We start from the raw sequence: 24,246 nt of genomic DNA on the forward strand, positions 1-24,246 counted from the left end.
CTTTACAATGCTAAAATGCAGTTTTCAGATTCTCCCATTTTGGCATTTTCGTAACGAATCATAAATGTCAAACTTTCGTTCGTTTCTCCCGCTGCGTCTTTAGCGACAGTTGTGCATAAAGTACAAAATTTTATACAGAAAATCTTGCACAAATTATAATTTGGCAAGAAAAACGTAAATTCTACCATTAAAAATCGGTTGTTGTATTTCAGCCGATTGAGATGTTGTCTGAGGAAGAGGCGGCAATGGACTACGATGAGTTGACATTGAATCCATTGCTGGCAGAAATTGAGGCCGAAACTGATTTGGAATCGAAAAAAGAGAAACAACGCCGCTATTGGACGCCGAAGGAAGAGCAGCGTTTCTTTGAGATTTGGGGACGTGATAATTGGCGTTTAACACGTCACGGAAAGAATACAATTTTCTTTGCACAATGGGCTGTTGAGTTGAAGGAGCGCTTTGATATAGAAGTGAAACCCGAGGAAATACAAGCGAAAGTAAACCAGACGCGCGCGAAGTTTAGGTAAGCGTTGGCCGGTTAAATCAAGTTCCATTGCTTAATGTTAATATCTATGTTAAACTTATTACAGACAGGTTAAGAAGCAGATAGCTGCTGACAAAAATGCTGCGCGTTGGAAAAAGTTTGCCATTATCGATAAAATTCTTAAGAATCAATATCGCCCTAAAGACGCAGAACCTGTACCGAAAGAGGCATTGGAGAATAATCGTGACATCGATTTAAGCGAAGTACCGTCGCCGCCCTCGCCACCACGTTCAGGACGACAGTCTTCACCCAATAGTATTACATCGAGTTCCAACACGCAAGAAGCAACTAATAATGCTACGACTACGGATAATAACAACACTTCGGTATCATTGGATGTACCGGCTAGCACTGAAGACATAGACATCAAGGTATGTAGACAGTTTTTTGGTGTCGATACATACATACACTTATATATATTTTCACTTCTATGCAGAGTGAATTTCTTACTGACTCCAGCATCACGACTTCGCTGTTTAATGCGAGCACTGAGCTCTTCAGCGATCCAATCGACGAGGTTAAGGCCGAATACTCTAGCGATTTTCACAATTTTGGCAACTATCCACAGCCAAATCATTTTGAAACACAGCCACCAACTCAAGATGATGATGATGAGGAGCCACAGCTGCACACTTTACAAACACCACAACAATTATTAGAAGAACAAAAGCAGAAACAACAACAACTACAGCAACAGCAACAGCAGCAGCAATACCAGCAGTATCCGCCAGCATCATCAACGGCGCCACCCCCTGACACCACAACAGCCACCAATACGCAACTACTGCAAACTGGTTATGATCATAGTAACACATATGCCAATCAAAACCATTATGCGGCAACACCTACACCAACACCAACGACAGCTACATCATCTACCGCTAATCCATCATATAATAGTCAATACGCCGGTAGTAATAATAACGCTACCAATAGTAGAACTAGTGGTGGTGCCGCACCAATGCAACCACCAACGTCGGGCCTGGGTCGCGGTGCTCCCGGTCAACCGCGTCGACGGCGCACATCGCACGCCAATAACGCGCTAGCAGCTGCACAGCCTGGCGCCGAATCGTTAGAATCTATGTACCTAAATGAGGTGCGTAAAAAGAATATTCTACTTGCGGAGCAGTTGGAAATCGCACGCAAGCGTATGCAATTGGAGGAGCGTAAAGTGAATCTGTTGGAACGTTTCTTTCCACAATGTTTGGAGATGCAGGAGCAAATACTTGGGAAACTCAATAGCAATACTTAAGGCGGTGTGAACGTGACATTGTAAGGTATTATGTGAAGTGGAAATGCATGTGGAAGTTTTTCAAATAAGTTAAAGAATAAGTGGAAATTGCAGCAAATAATAAAAATGTGTTTTAGTTCAAGTAATTCAACGAGAAATTCATCAGAATTTTGCATAAAATCATGTGAAAATTGAATTTTAAACAGCGCTACGTCGAAACGGTGAATGTGAGTGTTGTAAAAAGTGGGACTCCCGCATTTTGCTAAATTAATTAAAAAAGTAATTATTTCTAAGATGCTACTTCTAATTTGGCCATGCAAAATACAGTTTAATTTGTTTCTAATTGTAATCTTCTCTTTTTTCTTTTCCACAAGTCTTGTCGTGAAGTGCAAAAATTGTGTCGGTACCAGTAATTCTTAGTCTTTTTTTAAATATATATATATACTATATTATACAAAGTATTTAAACAAGCTATGTTTGTGTTAGTTTGTAGAAACAATTACAATTATATTAAAGTAAAAGTAACATTGCTCCACAATACAGAAATTTTAAAAATGATTTTAAAATATTTTATCACTACAACAATTAATCGAATTCGGCTTAAAGGCGAGTGCATAAGTGTTTGAAAATCATAAGAAGTGAACAAAAAATCATAATAGGTTCAAACTCAATTGACAAGGAAGCTAAATAAAAAAATTGAAAAGAAAAATAATTTACGGACGATTTAAGGTCGAGAAGAGAAAGGAGGCTTGAATTATTCACCAAAATTTTGAGATTATGTGAAAAAGGTGTAAATAACTCATTTTCTATAGCATATTTTTTCGTAGGTTTGTCGGAAATCGAAACAAATCGTTTTCAATCCTTAAACCCGGTAAATCATTTTTCTTTTAATCCTTCAAAAATCAATTACCTTGGTCTATAAATATTTTAGAAAAACAATCAACAGTGTGCTATTTAAACAAGATTTTAACACCACTGTTTGTATATTTTTAGTTACCCGTTACAATTTTAAAACATAATTTTCACCGAAGAGATAAAAAGCGCAACTATGGAAAGTTAATTAACTAATTAATCGCCACTAAGCATAGATCAAAATAATGTAAAATAATTCACATTCAAAAAATCCCCCAACAACAAGTTTAGTAAAAAAAAAAACAAAAACTAAACTATATACCTAGAAACATACTATATGACTAGGATTGAAAAGTTGCAAGCTCAAATACGAACAAAATCGTAGAGTTGTTTACCGAGCAAAGAAAGCGGCATGGAACTGCTTATGTACTAGAAGAAAATGAAAAATTGACGCATGCACATGTCTGTCAATTTGTATGGTAATTGTGCGTAATAGATAGTTGATAAGACCAGTTAATAAACATGATTTCTCATTTGTAAAACCACGAAAATAAAACAAAGCAAAAATTAAATAAAGTTAAATGATTTTTAATGGTATGAATAAGTCTATATTTATTTTATAAAATTGGTGGAAAATTTCTGGTGTTTTCATGTCAGAACACTGCACTCCGGACTAAGACAGGATGCCTCTTGAAGTCTTCCATCGAACGCCTGCACAGTAAAGCACTTATGCTCACAGTTTAAGAGCATAATGAAAACCTCTCCAAAACGTTTCTGCTGAGGTACTTTCGCAGAAATCATCCCTGCAGTCACCGCCTCCTAGGAGCATCATGAGGTCCTTCCTCAACTACGTCGACGACATAAAATAATGCGCCGACCAGACTTTGGACGCAACAAACTTCAGGCATGCACTGACCGCCATTCACAGTGGAGCCATTAACACCTTAACCGACTTCGACTCAGTGAATAGGGTATGTGGAGTCAAACAGACGAAGAGCTCGAGTTGCCGCGAGAATCGAGAGCGACCCTCGCGCAGCTTCGTTCCGGATACTGTTGCAGGTTAAACTCGTACTTACCCAGAATAGACCATGACATATCAAACATATGTCTAGCGTGCAATGAGTCCCCTCATGACACTTACCATCTCTTTGCATGCCCTCCTAACCCTACACAACAGACACCCTTTTCTTTTTGGTCCGAACCCGGCGAAACAGCACGTTTCCTGGGCCTAAGCTCGCAAACCCTGGTCAATAACCAGAACTTGTGTGACTGTGGGAATTAAAGCTTGATATTCTCTGAAGTTCGAATCACATAATTTTTGAATCAGTATCCATTTTCTTATTGCTTACCGATCCAAACAGGGTGAGATTACCGAATAGCAGCTCTTGGTCATACGAAATCTGTATCAATTCCGATTACATGGAACCGGCTATTGCCGTCCTTTGGAAGTAAGTCACATCTTATAGGTCTACTAAGTTTGGTTATCTCTTTACCATACTTTCTACTCAGTCGTTTAACGATCCATAAAGTACTATGGGTCGGAACAGAAACTCCAGAATTAAGCCAAACTAATTACATATGTTTATGCTCCAATTAAATACACTCTTGACCCAAAAGGAATGCGAAGCGATTCGATACGTCACGAAAAGTAGAAGAGGTTAAAATTTCACTCATAGCACCATACATTGTAGTTTGATTGATAGCATGAATGTGATACAAAAAGAATTTAAGCGTAATAATAAAAATTCTTAATATTATTTTCAATCCACGCCTCTAATACAAAGTAAAGTCATAAACAATTGGTACACACTCGTATTTATGAAGCAAAGCGTCATCGGAGTGATGTGCATAAGAAATTCCAGCGTACCTTTGAACAAGCGTTCAAATCAGAAAGACAAGCAAGTGTCTACAAGATAAGCGTGTAGATGATAGGGCCAAGAGTTTCACATGCCTACTCAAATAGTCTCCGCTTTTGTGAGCGCTATCTCTTGTCGCTGTGATATGGGTGAGCTACAATTTCTAATTATTTGAAGAGACCAATGAAATGTCAAAGTGTCATGCTGTTTGAAATCTATGAGTCCATAGCGTAATGGATTATCGAAGGGCATATTGGGTTAATGTATTTTTCACAGCTTGATAATAATTGAAAAATATCACAAATAAATAAAGTGAAAATATGCAAGGAGATGTAGAGATCAAGTTCAATGATCGGATCAATGATACCGATAATGAGTAATCTAATAACTACTTACAAAATTTTCTTTAGACTTCAAACCACTTAAGCTCTTACTATTTGGAACTCTGGATATCATAGACTTTTGGACGCATTGTATAGATATTATACTCTACAATGACAGTGTAAAGCTGTAGGCAACGACAGTCGAGTCTAAGTAACATGAGCGAAGCCATATTTTTTTTAGACCAAAAACGTACTTATAGTAGGATTTCTTCAAATTATTTCATGGATGTTTTCTGGCTCTACTACTACAATCGTAACATGGTTGTTTAGGTTGCTCCCTCCAGAAAACAAGCGAAACAGTGAGAAGACTTCTCGATGCTTACTACTATGAGCAAAAAATAGCAAGACTTTGTTCATAATTTTAAAACCCTTAATTTATCCTTCAAAATCTATGCCGTCCACCTCAAAGTAATCCCTCTTGGCTCCAACACACTTGTGAGAATGTTTTTTCTAATTCTCGAAACAGTTGTTAAAGTCAATTTCTGGAATAGCCTTCAATGCACGTAGCGATTCACGATTAATGTCTTCAATTGACTCAAAACGATTTCCCCTGAGTGGTTGCTTGAGTTTGTTTAACAGCCAGAAGTCGCAAGGAGCTAAATCAGGCGAATACGATAGTTGCGACCCGATATTGGTTAAAATTTTTACAAAATACTGACGAAGAATCAATGCAGAATGAGACGGTGTATTATCGTGTTGCAAAAACTAAGAGTTTTCGGCCAATATTCCGGCTTCTTTTTACGAATAACTTTGCGTACGACGTACGACGTAAATAATTTGTACCAAACCAAAACACTGGGACCGAAATAAAATCAAACTTTTATCCGGCCAAGGACTGTCAACTTGGTTGGATTCCTCCAGGGATGCTTTCTGCTGTTACTACTACAGAAATAGCATGGGTTCCCTTCAGAAAACAAGCGAGAAGTCTTTGCACCAATGTTCGACGTTGTCTAAATGCAATCCGCGGTAGTTTTTGTGACAGTCGACGAAACAACGATCTACTGATGGCACCAGAAGCCAAGGAATAGTCGACTTTATGCGACGAATCTGCTTTGAAGACGATTTTTCGATTATTAACAGTATTAGTTTAGCAAAAACCTTTCCGTAAAATAGGGATAAGGTCATACAAAGTGTAAAAAAATAGTCTCAATACCAGAAAACTCAAAGCGTTTCTTAAATATATCACCTTAGCTGAAATAAATCTTTATATGACAAAAGAAGAAAAAGAAGTATCTGATATTTTTTTTAAATACATTGCACTTATAGTCATACAAAATACTCAAGGAAACAATTAGCTTCTCGTAATGCAGAAAAACAACAATAACAATCATAATAAATCCGGCAGACATCTGCACACAAATAAGCCAAGCTCAATTGAAGTCTTAAAGTGCTAAAGTAAACAGAGTCAGTAAGCTTAATTTCAAGTTCACGACGTCAAGTTCGGCATATAAAAATGTTAATCAGATGTGAAATAATTAATACTACTTATTTTTATATATTTTAACGTTCCATATTCTATACCATTTTGGCGAAGTTCGTGAGGGTACATAAAGCAACTTGTGAGTATAACTTAATTATATCTTAAGTACTTCTTAAGTTTTGATTGTCTTCATTATTGTCAGACAATATTTAATTATGTCATTATCATAAACAAATATTCGAAAGACCCTTGAAGAAAATAATTATTTCGACCAATATTTTATATTAGAAGTGGTCTCTACTAATTAAGAAAAGTTATTAATTAATTTAGTCTTTCTAGCTCTTCAATTTTGCAATCTTTTAGTAGATTAGATAAAGGTATAAGAGTGAGACTTAGGTTGTGGTCCTTCAATACAAAGTAAAATGTTCTCATAAATGGCAGGGGTTGGCTTTCGTCAAAGCTCCATAATCGTTGGCAGTCACCACAAATGAAAAAAAAACGAGTTTTGCTAAAAATGGAGGTCATGATTTGCAAATGATGATTGGAAGACGAAGAAGATTGTTGTCATAGTTTTTCATCTTGACAACTATCGGCTTCATTTAGAAAATCGGTTAAAAACTAGTTATTTGGAAAACTGTGAATGGAATGTTTTGTCTCAGCCCTCTTATAGGCCAGACATTGTTCCATTTAACAACCATTTGTTCCGGTAAAACGGTTCACATTAGGACAGGGTATCAAAAATTGGCTTAATGTATTCTGCGTTGGCTGTCGAGCCGGAAATACCATTCACATCCCATTGATCTTAAGATCCCACTCATTATTGGATAATATTCCCCGAATAGCCCACGCCCAGCACGTAGAGAAGAAAATAAAGCAGTCGTAGCTGAGAGTGCACACGAAGACCGCAGATAGTCGATTCGGCGCCGTTCGTAGCAACTCTGACTGACCTATGGAATGGCTTGGCGCAATTTACGTAGAGATCTTATATTAAAAGTATACAAAACATAGCTTGTGCAAAAACTGAAGCCGCCCAACATTTCCCAGCGACATCGCTTCGCTCTATGGGCTCTTGTTCCAAGAATATCCGACGTTTTCGAGCCAAATTTATTCAGCGAGCCATTTCTGGCTCAATGGGTATATAAAAAGGCAAAATTGCCGTATTTGGGACGAAGAGATTCAAGAGCTACCATTTCCTCCAGCAAGAACATCGGTTTGGTGTGGTTTATGGATTGGTGTAATCATTGGTTCATATTTCTTCAAAAATGATGCCGGTTAGAACGTAACCGTCAATTGAGACCTTTACCGCACCATGATAACCGACTATGTGATGCCTAAAATTGAAGCTAGTGATCTCGGCAATATTTGGTTTCAACAACACGGCGCCACTTCTCACACATCACATCATGCAGAGAATTTATTGGAAGAACTCTTCGGTGAGCAGATAATTTCACATTTTGGGCCAGTCGATTGGCCACCAAGATCGTGTGATATCACACCGTTAGACCCTTTTCTGTGGGGATAAAGGATCTAAAGTCTATGCATACAATCCCGCTTCGATTCAGAAAAACATCACGTGTGTCAGTCACCAGTTACCAATCGAAATAAACGAACGAGTCATCGAAAATTGGAGTCAACGGATGGACCATCCGAGACGTAGCTGCGGGCAAAATTTGAAAAATAAATGAAAAAGAATGTCCTTTCAAATGTTAATAAACATTCCCCATTAAATTTTAAGTTTCTGTGTTTTTGCTTTCAAAAAGAAGGAAACGAAATATATAACCCTTTAGATATAATAAATTCCGCCTCAGTGCAGAAGATCTTCCGAAATACAATTTACTTGTATATACGCTCGCCTCACACCACTGTCTATTGATAAGGTTCAATGAATTTATTGTATAATGGAAAGCGTAGAAAGAAATAAAAGAGCGACAGCCGGTAATTGTTTATTATGCTGTCATACATGGCAGTGGCCTTCGTTTGCGTCTGTTCGGAGTACTTCAGAGTACTTATGCAAATATTATGTCTACTCATATAAAAAAACAATAAAGAGAGTATGAAGTTAAACAGCAAATAAATTTGTTTTCATGCAGAAATGCGATTATCGCGTGATAAGCCAGTAAGCCAAAGCTGTTGTAAATTTAAAAAATCTATATTTGAGTATTGAACGACTAAAATATAGAGTGACGAATAAATAAAATTTATAAAGTGGAAGTATGAAGTACAGAACCATTAACATTGACGGCTTTTTGTTGTAATTGTCTCATAAAAATTAGTGTACGACATTTGAAGGCGAGAGCAGGCCGACCAAATGTTAGGTCGAGACTAAAAAATACAGTCACTTTTAAGCTGCTTGTTGATTAGGTACCAAAAAATACCACCGGCTTGTGGTATGTGGCCAAGTTTATGGTGATTAGGATCTGCGAACGGAATTTATCCGGAGTTTATTCAGGCAAAGGCTGTTATTTGGAGTGGTGAGTATAATAAAATCAAAATCTTCTTGCTCGATAAAATGTCAGTAGCGCGCAGCTGATTTAAATCCAAAGCGGCGTAGGTTAGAAAACTGGTCGTTTAATCCATCCTTGTGACCATCCATTTAAATTTCTACTTTCTACGACTACTTTCTACGACACATCACTTGGGAGTTAAGGCTGCCTCTTACAAATTTCCATTCGCCACAGATCATCCATTTTGCATTCACTTTCCAAATCTTTACGGCTTACTGGGTATCACTATATAAACTTCGCAAGCACCTTTTGACGTGAAGCATCGACAAAATCTAAGTGTGTGAACTTTTTTTGTTACGTACCGAAGAAACTGTGTAGAATGTCTTGACGTGTCTAGTAAATAGTGAAGCACTTATTTATTTATTAAAAGCTATCTTCATTTCAAATCATATTCCGCTAAGTGTTTAAACATAATCTATTTTTAGTCTGACATGCGATGGCTCTTGACTTCTTGACTTGCATTGGATTACGCGTGTGGTGAGAGATTCACTAGAAAAGTTTCACAGGTCAGTTCACAGTAGTGATAAAGAGATTTTGTTTAGCTGTGGTTCGTTTGTTATTTTTGGGACACTGAGGGGTAGAGAAATATTTCGAATTGTTGAGTACTAGTAGAGATGTGTAGATTAAGGTCATTCTTGAAGACTTTGATAGTGTAATAATCGGTTTCATAGTAAAATAAAGAGTCCGTTGGATCATGGAACATCTGATTCTTGATCGCTTAGCATCTACGGACCTTTGGTGATCATATGTGATATAGGGGAGGACACAATAGACCGTAAGTCGCAGTGCAATACCTCAATTTTTACTATCTATCTAAATCTATGGTGAGTTTGATGAGCGGACTTTCTATTGCAAGTAAATCTAACGATCTTTGTTATGGTGAAGCTCTCACGGGAGCCATTATATTTTTGATTTTTGAATGTAATGCATTTGGAACATCATTTAGTCGGCTAACTCGAGGAAGATCTCATCTGTTTTTGGTTCAAAAGTATTAGAAAATATTTTAGCAGAGATACTTCCCTAGATAGGCGTTCCCATGGTCGGGTCTACGTAACCGGAACGGACGCGGATTTTTATCCGACCAAGGACGGTCAACTCGGCAGATTTCTGTCGCTACAATAGCAACAACAACAGATAGGCTTTTGGAATGACGTAAAAACTCTCAAATTATTCAAATCGTCTGACCAAACAGGGAACTTCAGTGAGAGTAATGGAGCTGTGCGAGTGAGCGCGACTTTTAAAAATGTTGGCTTGACTCCCCGAGCGCAACAAGATAACAAGCACTTCGCTGCGTTGATGTAATACGAGTAGATCTGACGGAGATTGTGACTCTAGCAATCACAATTGCTTATCGGCTGCGTTAGCACTGACGCAGCTGACATTTGAGCGCGTTGGACAGCCGTAGCGCGCAAGCTAGCCGATCATGGCTTATCATTTCAATGTGCCGTGTCGACCTGTTGGCGCTCAGTTGAACGCTGGCAGTCAAGTGCAGCGGTTGTGTGGTGCGCGTGTTACTTCTACGAAGTGCATATACGAAGTAGTGGGTGCCAGTCAACGGCCGGTGTTGTTGGCTACCGTTTGCAAAGTTGTATGTTACTGGCTTGTTTGCGTGCGACGTGCATAATAATTGATTCGGTTTTATTGCTCATTTACATGAAAATCAAATAAGAGTTCAGTGACGTGTGTGCGCGTACTTCACTCAGTGATTTATTTTACTGGGTTAAAGCAAAATAAAATTAAAAAAGTTAATTGTAAACGAAAAATAATTAAAAATTGCAAAATAATAAATTAAAAATTACAAAAAAATTAATTAAAAATTACAAAAATAAAATAAAAAATTTAAAATGTTTTGGAAAACAAACTTAGTGCTCTTGTTGTTGGCGCTGGTAAGTGCGACGCAGGCGCGTAATTTGCCACGCGCTGATCCCACAAGTGAACCGGATAAAAAAACACCTTGGGAATTGACGGAAGCGCTTTCGGCTAGCGGCTACTTACGGAGTTTCAACGGAAGTTGGATTAATGGTAAATGATTTAGACATGTTTGCAATAAAATCGACTACAAATTAGTATTACCGCAACGAATTTTTGCGATAAGTATTTCTTTATTCCAAGAAAAAAATATTCTGTGAAATATTAGCCAGCATTCCGCTTAAACTGACTGCAGAAAATTCAGCTTATTTTAAAAACGCTTTGGTTATGGAATTTAAACCACATACATATACTTGAGTCTTATACTTACGTGTGACTCTTAGCGATATCTAACTCTAAAATCTTATCAATGTCTATGCAAATCTAATCTCTCAATTGCTGCCATAGTCGCACTTCAAATTGTACTATTGGTGTTATATTTCTCAACATTTGTCGTCTTATTTATTGCCTAATAAAACCTTGTTGATACGCGCAATCAAGCTTCACACCTTGTCAAAACTATTTTTTATTGGAAATTCCTGCGACTTGTGGAAAACTTATATATTCGCGTGTCGCTTTTAAGTTGCCACTGCCTCTATATACGCATATATGTATATACATATATATGTATATATGTACCTGTATATATGTATATGTGTGTTGATGTTTTTAACGGTTTTACCAAACAAGCCGCGCTCGTGCCACGCTCTCGCTTGCACAAATTGCTATTTTTTCCACTGCGTGATCTTGACTTTTAGCTTGGCTGACATTCGCTCAATTTAATCTGATTAATTTTCATGGTGAAATGCGTTGGTGGACTAGACTTGGGTCATTAATTACTAGTATGACCTATGTTTGGACATTTACATATTAGCTAATACGAATACGAATACCGAAAGATTGAATCTATAAAGAAATAAAATCAAAAGCTCTTCGCTTCAATTCATATGACAGTCAATTGACTTACTTTTGAGTGTATTCAGCTGCTTTTAGAGGTTTTAAAATGAGTCTACTTGAGTCACTTCCAAAGATTCTGTGAGCACTTTTTGCTCCCCGAATGCGATGACTGTTTGTTTGATGGCAGGAGATATTTCATCTTGTCCTCGTTCACAATCAGCCCCATAAGCTTCGCTTACCTATCCAGTCTGGTGAAAGCATAACTAACAACGCGCTTGTTGAGGCCAATGATATCAATATCATCGGTTTCACTAACAGCTTATTGAAGATTGTAGCTTCTCTATTTAACTCTGCAGCTCCTGCTATTGCTCTTCAGCAATAGATTGAAGAATTCGCAAAATTCGTTTTGTCTGAAATTTCGCTTCGTATCGAATGGCTCAGAGAAGATCTTCCCGATCCTGACGGAGCTTTTGGTATTGCTCAACTTCAGTTTACACAGCCAATGTCAAATTCAGAAATAGCGGCATAAAGGAAAATCAGGGTCGGAGCTGCCGAAGGTGCCTTTAAAATCATCACAGAGGTGGTTTGTGTCGACCTTCTTTTCACGGGTCTTTTGCAAGATTTGGCGCATGGTGAAAATCCGGTCGATTGTAGATTTTGCAGGTCTGTAGCCACACTGATAAGGTCCAAACAGTCGGTTGGACCTTGTATGCAATATTAAGGAGGTTTATCTCATGGTAATTGGCGCAGATTGTGAGGTTCCGATTCTTGTGGATTGGGCAGAGTACACTTAAATTCCAATCGTCGGACTTGCTTTCGTCTATCCTGCAAAAAAGCTGATGCATGCACATTGACCGTTCCTCACCGCCATATTCGAATAGCTAGTTCGGCAATATCGGTCCCTGTCGCTTTGTTGTTCTAATGTGGTTAATTGCTTTTCGAACCTCTTTATAGTCGGGCAGTAGAGATCTATTCCATCGCCATCGATTGGGGAATCAGGTTCTCCATCTCCAGATGTTACATTTCATTGCCGTTCAGCAGACTGGAGAGGTCACTTACTTCAGTATTCTCTGGACATCAGCTACTAGATCACCTCTTTGAGTACTACAGGAGTATGCTGCGGTCTTTAAACCTTTCGTTAATCGCTGCATATTTTCGAGCTTACCCCTTGTTACATTTATTATCGGCTCCTTTTGAATCAATAGAACCACGCCAACACCTAATCACATATTTTAAAGACTTGTAGTTAATAAGCCTCCACTGGAATGACCTTCAGTGTCTTTAGAGAACTTTCAGATTTTTGGTTTTGGTCTTTTAGGACGAATTTCAAAGCCAAAACATAACAAAATGCCTTGAGTCGATCCGTGAGAGATGTTGAAATCGACTGCTTGTTGTTGTCCCTTCACCCTCATCTGCTTAATGCATGAATCTTATGATCAAATTGATCAGCTGAAGATCTTATTTCTCTACACAATACATACATATAATACTCTATATTTCTAAAAACACTCTCCCTATTTTAAAGTATGTAATGGGTGATTTTTTTGAGGTTAGGATTTTCATGCATTAGTATTTGACAGATCACGTGGGATTTCAGACATGGTGTCAAAGAGAAAGATGCTCAGTATGCTTTGACATTTCATCATGAATAGACTTACTAACGAGCAACGCTTGCAAATCATTGAATTTTATTACCAAAATCAGTGTTCGGTTCGAAATGTGTTTCGCGCTTTAATTTTGTTCAGCGATGAGGCTCATTTCTGGTTGAATGGCTACGTAAATAAGCAAAATTGCCGCATTTGGGGTGAAGAGCAACCAGAAGCCGTTCAAGAACTGCCCATGCATCCCGAAAAATGCACTGTTTGGTGTGGTTTGTACGCTGGTGGAATCATTGGACCGTATTTTTTCAAAGATGCTGTTGGACGCAACGTTACGGTGAATGGCGATCGCTATCGTTCGATGCTAACAAACTTTTTGTTGCCAAAAATGGAAGAACTGAACTTGGTTGACATGTGGTTTCAACAAGATGGCGCTACATGCCACACAGCTCGCGATTCTATGGCCATTTTGAGGGAAAACTTCGGACAACAATTCATCTCAAGAAATGGACCCGTAAGTTGGCCACCAAGATCATGCGATTTAACGCCTTTAGACTATTTTTTGTGGGGCTACGTCAAGTCTAAAGTCTACAGAAATAAGCCAGCAACTATTCCAGCTTTGGAAGACAACATTTCCGAAGAAATTCGGGCTATTCCGGCCGAAATGCTCGAAAAAGTTGCCCAAAATTGGACTTTCCGAATGGACCACCTAAGACGCAGCCGCGGTCAACATTTAAATGAAATTATCTTCAAAAAGTAAATGTCATGAACCAATCTAACGTTTCAAATAAAGAACCGATGAGATTTTGCAAATTTTATGCGTTTTTTTTTTTAAAAAAGTTATCAAGCTCTTAAAAAATCACCCTCTGAGGGAAGGACGCAATGCTAATATAAGACTTTAGTTGGACATATCTTAAAGAAAGTATTTTTTTCTAAAAGCGGCCGGGCGGCAATGAAATTGTTTGCACTAAAAGAACTAGCCGAAAGTACTTCAAAACCTGTCCGAATTTCGATTTGCTCTATGGCAAACGTCGCTAATAGAAAAAGGAGCTTGACCACTTACTGCCAGAACTCACGTTACGCTATCACTTTATGATATCATAAATCTCTTTTCAGATTTCTATTATTATAAATTTAGATTACGTTTGACATTTTAGATTAAAGTGAAATTTCCGGAGGGAGCTTTCTGTTTTATTATTTAAAAATTGATTGTACTTAGTGTTGGAATTTATAGATAAGTTAAATCTAACCTCGCTTAATTTATTGATAAAAGCTGGTATATAGCAGAAATATCCGGACCGAATATGGTTTGTTAGTAGAAGATTGAAAAAGAGAACTCAGCATGATGTTGATTAAACTGTCAAAGTGTTGTCATCGAAGTTCGGATCAGGAAAAATGAAGTATTTTGTGCTTTGAGTAGTGGAAGCCATCCATCATCATCTCTTCATTCATCCCGATCTTGTTCTTTCCCTTGTTTTAATGTTTAACGTTTTGGCTTCAACAATTTTATTATTTATTATTATTCTGCGCCCATTCCTCATACAAGAGTTAGCCATCTTATACGCTGCACTTTGATAAATCACCTTCTCTGCCACTCATCTTTGACTGATCCAACAATTTTTCTTTCGAAGATTTGCAGTTTGCCATTGTCTTTTTGGAGCAGCGACTATGATTCTGATCTAGTTTAGTTAAGTTTGTGAAAGGAACTCTGTTTTTGACCAAATGTCGTTAGATCAGCAGGAGGTTATATAAAGTCGTAGGATTGATCCGAAAGCGCCTTCTAAGCTCACTGTAGGTCCAAAAGTCCAGTGCCAGAACGAAAGCGAGGGTGCCCTTCCTACCCTATTCGGATTTGCAGTTTCCAGCTATTCCGCTGTGACCGTGGACCCATACTAGTCTAATATGGAAGAAGTTCTAAGTTATAGTTAATTTGTTCATGCCCTACTTGATTAGTTTTGAATGCACAGTCAGCGAGCTTAAAGCTAGTATAGCCGTCCGGTTCGTCTGATAGCAGAAGGTTTCGTGAGTCAGGAGAAGTTTTTGTGATGCAGGTATCTATGTTGGACGGAATGCAGTCGAAGTAATGGAGAATATCAATGTGTCCCTGTCCGGCGCCTCTTATAGATCCAGCTTCCCTAATTCTAATAGTATTCTTTGCCGGATCATTCTTTCTATATAATATTCCTTCTCCTTCTTCTTTTATATAATATTTCTTCTCCTTCTTCTTTCCTTATCGTCTACTCAATATTTCAGATCTCGAACTCGCCTACAGAGCAGCGGACGGCTACCTCTATAAATATAATGTGGCTACGCTGAATCGTTCTTTACTTTTGCCGCCAGCGATTTTCGTAAGTAATATTAGATCATGAATAAAGAAAAGTGTATAAATATTTTTTTTTCAATTCTCAGGAAGTGTATCCATCGGATCTTACGATTACCTTCTCGCCGGACAACACAAAATTACTGATACGCTACGATGTCGAACAACAATTTAGGCATTCGGTGATCGCGAAATACTCGTTGCTGGATATAGACACGAGGTAAATAAAACGAACTCTTATATAAAGTGCAATCGTTTCATTTTGAGTTACGCATTTGCTTGCAGAAATGAGACCAAAATCCATAATGGCGAAAAGCTGCAATTCTGCAGTTGGTCTCCGTCGAAAAATCGGCTCGCTTACATCTACGAAAACAATGTGCACATACACTACGAAGACGACGAGGAGTTGCAACTTACCACTGATGGTGTTACCGGCGTAATTTACAATGGTATACCTGATTGGGTTTACGAGGAAGAGGTGCTCTCCAGCGGTAGCGCTATGTGGTGGTCTAAGGACGGCACACATTTGATCAGCGGCTATTTCAACGATGTCGATGTGAAAACTTTCAAATATCAAGTCTACGAAGATAAGTACGTGAACAACTCGTTGTTGGAGTATCAATATCCAGAAGAACTCGATTTGAAATATCCCAAAGCGGGTACACCCAATCCAGTTGTGGGTTTACGTCTATTCAATATAGATACCAAAGAGTTGGTGCCCGTGAATATTACAGCGCCGGTGGATGTTGTCACGGCCGATCATATTATACAGAACGTTGTGTGGATCGATAGTGGACGCATTCTATTGGTTTGGCTGAATCGTCGCCAAAATTTGGCTTCGCTGCAGGAATGCACTCTGGCTGGCGTATGTCGTGAGGTGACGCAGTTGTCCGAGCCCTCCGGTTGGATTATGATAAGCACACCTGTGTGTGAGGCTACCTACTGCACATTCACCAATTGGATTGATGATTGGCAACAAGTGTGGAAGTTGGACTTGGCAACGGGCAAGAATCAATGGCAAAGTCGTGGTAATTTCACAGTATTGAATGCGTACTATTACGATGAGGCTGCCGACGAACTGTAAGTGCTTACATCCCCGGCGTTGTCGGCAGTGATATACTAAGTTTTATAAATCTTTCATTGTAGCTACTACCAAGCCACCTTGAAGGATCAGCCCTTTCAAATGCACGTTTTCCGCAACAATGTGTGTTTAAGTTGTGAGTTGCGCGATCTTGACAATAACGTGTGCCGTTCTGCTGGCGCCTCTTTCAGCTCGAACAGCTCGTACTTTGTTTTGAATTGTAACGGACCTGGACCAGCCATTATACGTATTTTTGAGACAAAGGTAATGGCAACATAAATCTTTTCAGAAATAGACCTTAGATCAGACATTCTCTTGGAAGTAGATGTCTTTGTGGTAACTCTCCACAAATCACCACTTCCATCAGAGAGTAGGGTTTTTGGGAATTCTTGTTTGCTCTCCATTCTGTTTCAAACTTGGAGACGATTAGATTGATGTAGAAAATGATTTTGTGAATAATCTCTAACTTGAAAGGATCGAGAGAACCAGTTTTTATAAACCGTTTATAGAATGTGATTTTGAAACTTCTGGGACCGATAGAGACCTTTAGTCCATCAAGTTGGAGTAACAATTGATATTGTAGAACTATTTAAATAAGCCTAAAGTGCTCGCAAAGCTCTCTTGGAAGGGCATCTTTAAAGATCTATTTACCACTAAATATATAAATCATCACTATTTTCTATTTTAGACCAATCGTCAAGTTGCTGTCTGGCAAGACAACAGTGATTTCCACGAAAAATTCGCCCAAAAAGAGTTTCCAGATAATACTTATTTGAATATATCACTGCCTGATGGTTCCTTTGCCGCCGCTAAACTGCAATTTCCACCAAATTTGGACGAGTCCAAAAAGTATCCAATGATTGTGTATGTTTATGGCGGTCCGAACTCAGTACGTGCTACGAGCGCCTTCACCACCGGATTCAACTTGTTTATGACCACAAATCGTGAGGTCATCTATGCGCTCATCGATGGACGCGGTACCGGTAATAAGGGCAAAAAATTACTATACAGCGTCAATAACAATTTAGGTGACTTGGAGGCACAAGATCAGATTTTTGTTACAAAATATCTACAGAGCTTGTATACGTTCATCGATAAAGAACGTGTTGGCATTTGGGGTTGGAGTTATGGCGGCTATATGACGCTCAAAACACTGGAGTACGATACGAATAATACATTCCAGTGTGGTGTAAGTGTTGCACCAGTTACCTCATGGTTGTATTATGGTAAGTAGTGTGACCGAAGTGTGGTTTAAGGAAGAAGTTAATTGGGAAATTGTTTATTCTTCTTTAGATACCATCTACACTGAACGTTATATGGGTTTGCCAACGGAGGAGGACAATTTGTATGGTTATCTGAAGAGTAGTGTGTTCCGTAATGAGATTGACACTTTCAATGTTCACGATCTCCTGCTGGTCCACGGCACAGCCGATGATAATGTGCACTATCAGAACTCGTTGTTGTTTGCCAAGAAACTGCAAGCTGCCAATATTTTGTTCGAGGAAATGGTTAGTAGTGCACTTTGCTCTGTATTTAAACTTAACTAAAACCGTTTACTTTTCGCTCCACTCTCTTTCTAGTCCTATACTGATGAGAATCACTCGATTGGCAGCTTTTTACCTCATCTTTACAATACAATTGACAACTTCTTTATCAGTTGCCTGAATTTACATGTTAAAGATGATGATGAGGGCGAGGAGGAGAAGAGTAAATGATTTCAATATAAGACTGGATTTTCAATGACCAGATTGTTCATATGACTAAGCAGAAGAAGTATTAGTTAGATAAATTTTTTTCAATTAACTTCCTTAATAAATGTTATTTCAAAGGACTTGAAATGTTTAAAAATTGCCTGTTTTGTTTTTTATCTTAAATGATCTCGCATGGAGCTACTGTTTTTGTTTTCAGATCCAAAAACCGTTAAGCATAGATGCTGTTTAAGTTCTCTGCATTAGATACCTGGGTTATTTTAGAGAAAGTTTTAGCGAAGAATCTGTGGCCTTTAAGCAATGTGAGAGAATTGTCAACGATAGTTGATAAATATTGGCTAGGATAAGTTAATTTAGTTGAACCCAATCGATGGATCTCACTTGGTCATCTGTGAACGTTTATCCTTTGTGTTGCTTAAAAACTTCTAGAAGTGAATCACAAGATTCTTTTAGATCGATGATGAATTGTCATCTTACTACAAATTTATTAAAGCGCTTGATATCAATACCACTTTGCCTAAGGTGTCTATCGATATTTCAGTCTCAGTCTGGCAAAGTCCGGGTAATAGAGGAGAAAGAGACAAGATGATGCCACGTCGCCTTCCTTCATTGCTAAGAGCAAGTAGTTTAGGGGACCTCCTATTATTCATTTTGGGCCAGAAGGGTCTCATAGTCATACAAGCTTTGATTGTTGAGCAGCGCTTGTCGATCTCACCCGGTCGAGGCTAATTGGCTACGCGCTAGAACGCAAGGAGACAACGAAATACCGACAAGTTTCTAATTGGATGTTATTAAGGTAAGTGTGGCATCCCAAGCAAAATCATCGGCTTTGCAGTTTTCGGTGATTCCGCTGTGACCGGGAACACAAAAAATTTAGATTGTGATCTGAAATGGTCGATTTTAGAATGACTCAGTCTCAGGTTTGATTCAGAAAAAGGTTGAATGTAGATTGAAGCCTCAGAAAGCTTATTTTATGTCTAGAGCTAGGAAAAAGGTTGAATCTGGGCAGTTAGAGCGGTGATATTATATGATATTTTCATTTCTCAGTTCTTCAGTTCCTCTGATTTTGCTCTTTAGAAATAAGTAAGTATCGAGTGATCAAGTATACTTTCTTGTTTCAATAGCTTTTTTTGAGAGATCACGCGTGAGCCATGTCAAACTATCATGATTTTTTTGGCATTTCATCATGAAAAGACTTACGCGTGAACAACGTTTACAAATCGTTCAACTTTATTATGAAAATTCACGTTCCAAGAATGTGTTTCAAGCGCTTTGCTCAACTTATGATCAACATAATCGGCCTACTGAGCGTACTATTCGTAGCATCATCACCCATCTTGAGACCCAGCATTCATTATTGGATAATATTCGACCGAACACATCACGCCCAACAAGCAGTGAAAAAAAATATCGGAGTCGTAGCTGAGAGTGTAAACGAGGACTGTAGAAAGTCGATTCGGCAGCGTTCGAAGCAACACGGGCTGATGTTTGGAACGACTTGGGGCATTTGACGTACAGATATTAAATTGAAAGCGTACACTTCCACTTCCCACACATTGCATCAGACAATGGATTTATTAAGAGAACACTTCGATGGGCAGATAAGTTCACGTTTTGGGCCGGTCGATTGACCACCAAGATTGTATGATATCACATCGTTATACTTTTTCCTGTGGGTATATGTAAAGTCTAAAGTCTATGCCTAGAATCCCGCCTCAATTCAGGCCGTGGAGTAAAACATCACTCGTGTCATTCGCCAGTTAGCAGTCGAAATGTTCGAACAAGTTATTGAATATTGGACTCAACGGATGGAGCATCTGAGACGTCTGCTAACATTTGAAAGAGACAATCTTTAAAAAATAAATGCTAAAAAATGTTCTTTCAATTGATTATAAACATTCTTCATTAAATTTGCAGTTTCTGTGTTCCTTCTTTAAAAAAAAGTAGGGAGTCTCGAAATGGATCGTCCTTTATAAGATGTTTTCATTTCTCTTTTTTTTTGAGGGTTACCACCATTATTTTATGGAAAAAACATATGTATGTAAGTATTATCTTTTTTCATCTTATTTACTTGCCTGTCACAATTACATTTTCCAATGAAATCCTTCACAATTTCCTTTTTGCTGCCAAGCACTTTTCCGCCATTACTTTTGCATTCATTTGTTGCATGTTGGCATTTATGCAACAAAAACTTTTAATCCTGCTGGTTAACTGATGGATTTAGTTTTGCTGTGTATGAGGCCATTGAAGCAAACGATTGCTCAAAGTCACTTCAAAGTCAAACTGAATGGTGGTGAAAAGAGTTAATAACGTTTCCGGTTGTGTATTACAACGTAGCAAATGCGCTTACACACATATGTCTATACATATATATAAAACTGTAATTTAATACATTCAATGAAATCGTTGCACTTATATAAACTTTGAAGTGTTGAAAAGAATATGTCATTGTGCTGTCTACCATTCTTCCACGCTCACTGTAATCTCTATTGTTTGTTGTTGTTGTTGACGCTTGCGTTTGAGAACTAATCTTGAAGCGCTTGCAGTTACTATTTCTTCATATGGTATATATATATTTATATATGTACATATATCAATAACCTTAGACATCTTCTTGCCGTTTCTTTTGTGTCCTTGATCTTAACCCTTGATTGACTTGCTTTATTTGTGGGCTTCACAGGCAATCTATTGGCATGCTCTCTTGCAATATTTTACACTACATAGTTCAATTGTTCTTTTGTTGCTAACTTTATGATTGTGCTGGCCGTCGTTGCTGTGTTGTTGCTGCTGTTGCTATTTTTATGGTGTGGGCGCTTGTAGTGTTGGCGACGTCGTCTCAGCAGCAATAATACCTACATAACAATCGCCAAAGTTTTTCAATATCAAGTTCAAGTAAAAACAAAAATAAATACAATCATTGAACGTTTTGCTAACTAAGCGTAAGTGGCGGGCTATGTGGGGGTGGAGGAAAGGCTGTTAGATTAGCGCCTTGCAATGGCGGCATCAATGCGTGTACGTGGTGTGTCCGCCAGCACACCGACAAATGCATCAATGGAAGATTTCATAAAAGAAATCAATTTTAAAAGTTGGATTTAAAATTTATCAATAAAATCGTTTTATATAAATGTTTGGTGTGTTTTTTTGTTAATTACAGATTTACACTTATGACAAAAAAAAATATTCTTAGACATTCTTTCGATTTTATCAAAGATTTCGTATATGCTGAAAATACAGGCCTTTTTTAAAGGGACTACTAGACAAATAGGGACTGAAAACGACTTCTTATTTTTTCCCGCTCTTTTGATATTTCTCTTCAAGAAATCTTGCCATTTCATTGTGGAAAGATATACGATCCAACACCGAGTCGAAATTATTAAAATTTACAACTGAAATTCGGAGGCAGTGGCCTCAACTTTAAGAGTCCATTTTATGTTCATCATAATCGTCCTGTCAGATCAGCAATTGAGCGTCTAGTGGAAAAATTTGAATCCACAGGTGCAGTACAAATTGTCCCGTGCCAGTGAGACAAAGAAGTATCTGTAGTGTCAAGAATATTGCTGCCGTTAGTGCATAAGTTGAAGAAGACCCAAATCAGTCTCTCACACATCGTTCTCAAGCATTGGGCATCTCTGTGACGTCGTTGTGGCGAATTTTGAGAAAAGATCGCGGTCCACATCCTTACAAGATCAAATTGATGTAAGAACTGAAGACGTTTGACCACTTATGTTCGTGAATTGGGCTGAGTAACAACTTGAAAATGATCTGGATTACCATCGAAAAATCATCTTCAGCGATGAGGCTCATTTCTGACTGAATGGCGTCGTCAATAAACATAATATGCGTTATTGGTCAGGCAACAATCCACACCTACTTCATGAGTCACAATTTCATCCCGAAAAAATAATGGTTTGGTGCAGCTTATAGGTCGGCGACGTTATTGGGCCGTACTTCATCCGTAATGTTCAAGATCGGCACATTACTGTGAATGAAAATTGCTACCGTTAAATGATAACCGAATGTTTTTAACAAAGGAGTGGATGATTTGGACTTGGACAATATTTGGTTCCAACAAGAAACAAACAAGGCGTCACAAGCCACACATCGAATGTCACAATCGATTTATTGAAAACCAGGTTTAGTGAACGTGTTATCACATGAAATGACCCAGTCAATTGGCTGCCTCGATCGTGCGATTTGGCGCCGTTAGACTAATTCCTGTGGCGCTATGTCAAGTCTATGGTCTATGCCAACAAGCCAGTCATGATTCATGAACTTTGTACAAATATATTTACTAGCATTGACCATTTCATACCGAAAGTGGTCAAAGCCAATTGTTTCAAGTCGTTGATTGAAAGATATCTTCTCTCTGATCTTCTCTCTGATGAGAACAGGGCGATTTTTTAATGGAGGTGGATAGAGACTAGAATAGGCAAGTTTGAATACTTGACTCTATAACTAAGAGTTTTTTCGGAGATTCGCTTACAGTTTGCGGACTTTTTGAGGCGTCTAGCAGAAAGGCTTTCAGAAAAGTTTTAGAAAACACAACTATGTTAACGATAATGAGATGCTTCATCCAACCATTTTTATGGTATAATCTTAAAACACAAGCGCTGAGAGAACTTTCTATTATTTCGGTATGGTTCGTAATACCACCATCTAAGAATGATAGAGATATACATATGTAGATTACGACAAATTTTTTATGACGTCACGATGTCGCTACCATATTTTTAACATTTTATTTCTTCCAAATAAGATCTATTAATAATTCTACAAATAAGTTTTCTTTTTCTGGTCACCTCTTTTCTGAGAAAATCTTACCGCCCACCCCAAACAATGCGCTTGCGTACAGAGAACACAAATTTTAATGAAAACCCAAATTTAAGGTTGCCACACTATTATATTTACACGTTGAGTAATTTTTGGTATTTTTTGGATAATTTTGTGTGTGCGAGGTTCACAGTTTTTTTTGTATATCTAATCGTTTTCACAAAATTCTACTGTATGTGTTGTATTTTCTTGGTTACATAACTACCTGAGATCTGCCCCTTCGCTGAATACCGCGCAGCAAAATCGGCCGGACGACTACTAGCTGCAGGAGAATTTACATATAGAACCTTCGGGCATAGCTCGATGGGTAATGACGGATGGGAAAACACCGACTACATGACCCCACTTTTCAACTTGGACAGAAGGTTCAAAGTAAGCATATAAAAACATGCTCGGCGTAAAGGTATGTTAGCTAGACTCAACTTTTCGAACATCTATACGGATGACTCGAAAAGGGATGATTGAGTTGGTGCGGGAATATTCAGAGTTAGGCATAAGGCAATCTTATAAGTTGCCGGACTGCACTGCAGTATATTTCAAGATCAGGTCTTTTCTATTGCGAAAACCGCGGAGCTGGCCTCTAATGCACCTGTAGACAATTCCAGAGTCGACATCACCTCGTATCGCATAACGGCCAGAAGTGTTTTGGAAAGAAGGACAGCATTGGAAAGTATTGCCAGAAGTAAGCAAGTTCACTTCTACTGGCTATCAGGTCACAAAGGCATCGCGGGCAATAGTGGACGAGATTGTCAAGAATGGTATACGGCTAACATTCGAAAACCTGATAAATATGGGAAATCCGTGCATTGTCTATACGACGATCTTGATAGAAGGATGGTAATAAAAACCAAAACTCGATGGAACGTGCTACCTGGTTACAAAACTGCAATAGTCATGTGCAAAAAGATAGATCGGAAGTACACAAAATTTCTATTGGCACTCGATAGAAGAGACTGAAGGAACGTGATGGGAATACTAACTGGTCACTACCTGGGGCGAAACAATGCAACATCTCTTGTGCACTTGTCTCGGCAAGACTACGCTGTAGGCATCTGAGGTCCCTACGGTATGATACACTGGAGGAGGTGTCGATAGTGAGCCCTCAGAATCTGT

General features: G+C 38.4%; 2 protein-coding genes across 2 annotated transcripts; both read left to right on the forward strand.

Annotated features, from left to right (window-relative positions):
• The first annotated feature begins 61 nt into the window (after positions 1-61).
• Positions 62-3,231, forward strand: LOC105225336 (probable serine/threonine-protein kinase samkC). Its single transcript, XM_011203739.3, has 3 exons — positions 62-523; positions 591-915; positions 981-3,231. Exons 1-3 carry the CDS (start codon positions 222-224, stop codon positions 1,794-1,796), a joined length of 1,443 nt encoding a protein of 480 aa, XP_011202041.2. The 5' UTR covers positions 62-221; the 3' UTR covers positions 1,797-3,231.
• Positions 3,232-10,229: 6,998 nt separating this feature from the next.
• On the forward strand, positions 10,230-18,445 carry LOC105225337 (venom dipeptidyl peptidase 4). Its single transcript, XM_011203741.4, has 8 exons — positions 10,230-10,812; positions 15,447-15,541; positions 15,603-15,733; positions 15,799-16,593; positions 16,660-16,858; positions 17,283-17,820; positions 17,888-18,102; positions 18,175-18,445. Exons 1-8 carry the CDS (start codon positions 10,635-10,637, stop codon positions 18,307-18,309), a joined length of 2,286 nt encoding a protein of 761 aa, XP_011202043.2. The 5' UTR covers positions 10,230-10,634; the 3' UTR covers positions 18,310-18,445.
• Positions 18,446-24,246: the final 5,801 nt, after the last annotated feature.

This window comes from Bactrocera dorsalis, chromosome 1, assembly GCF_023373825.1.
Source record: "Bactrocera dorsalis isolate Fly_Bdor chromosome 1, ASM2337382v1, whole genome shotgun sequence".
In the NCBI taxonomy this organism is placed as follows: domain Eukaryota; kingdom Metazoa; phylum Arthropoda; class Insecta; order Diptera; family Tephritidae; genus Bactrocera; species Bactrocera dorsalis.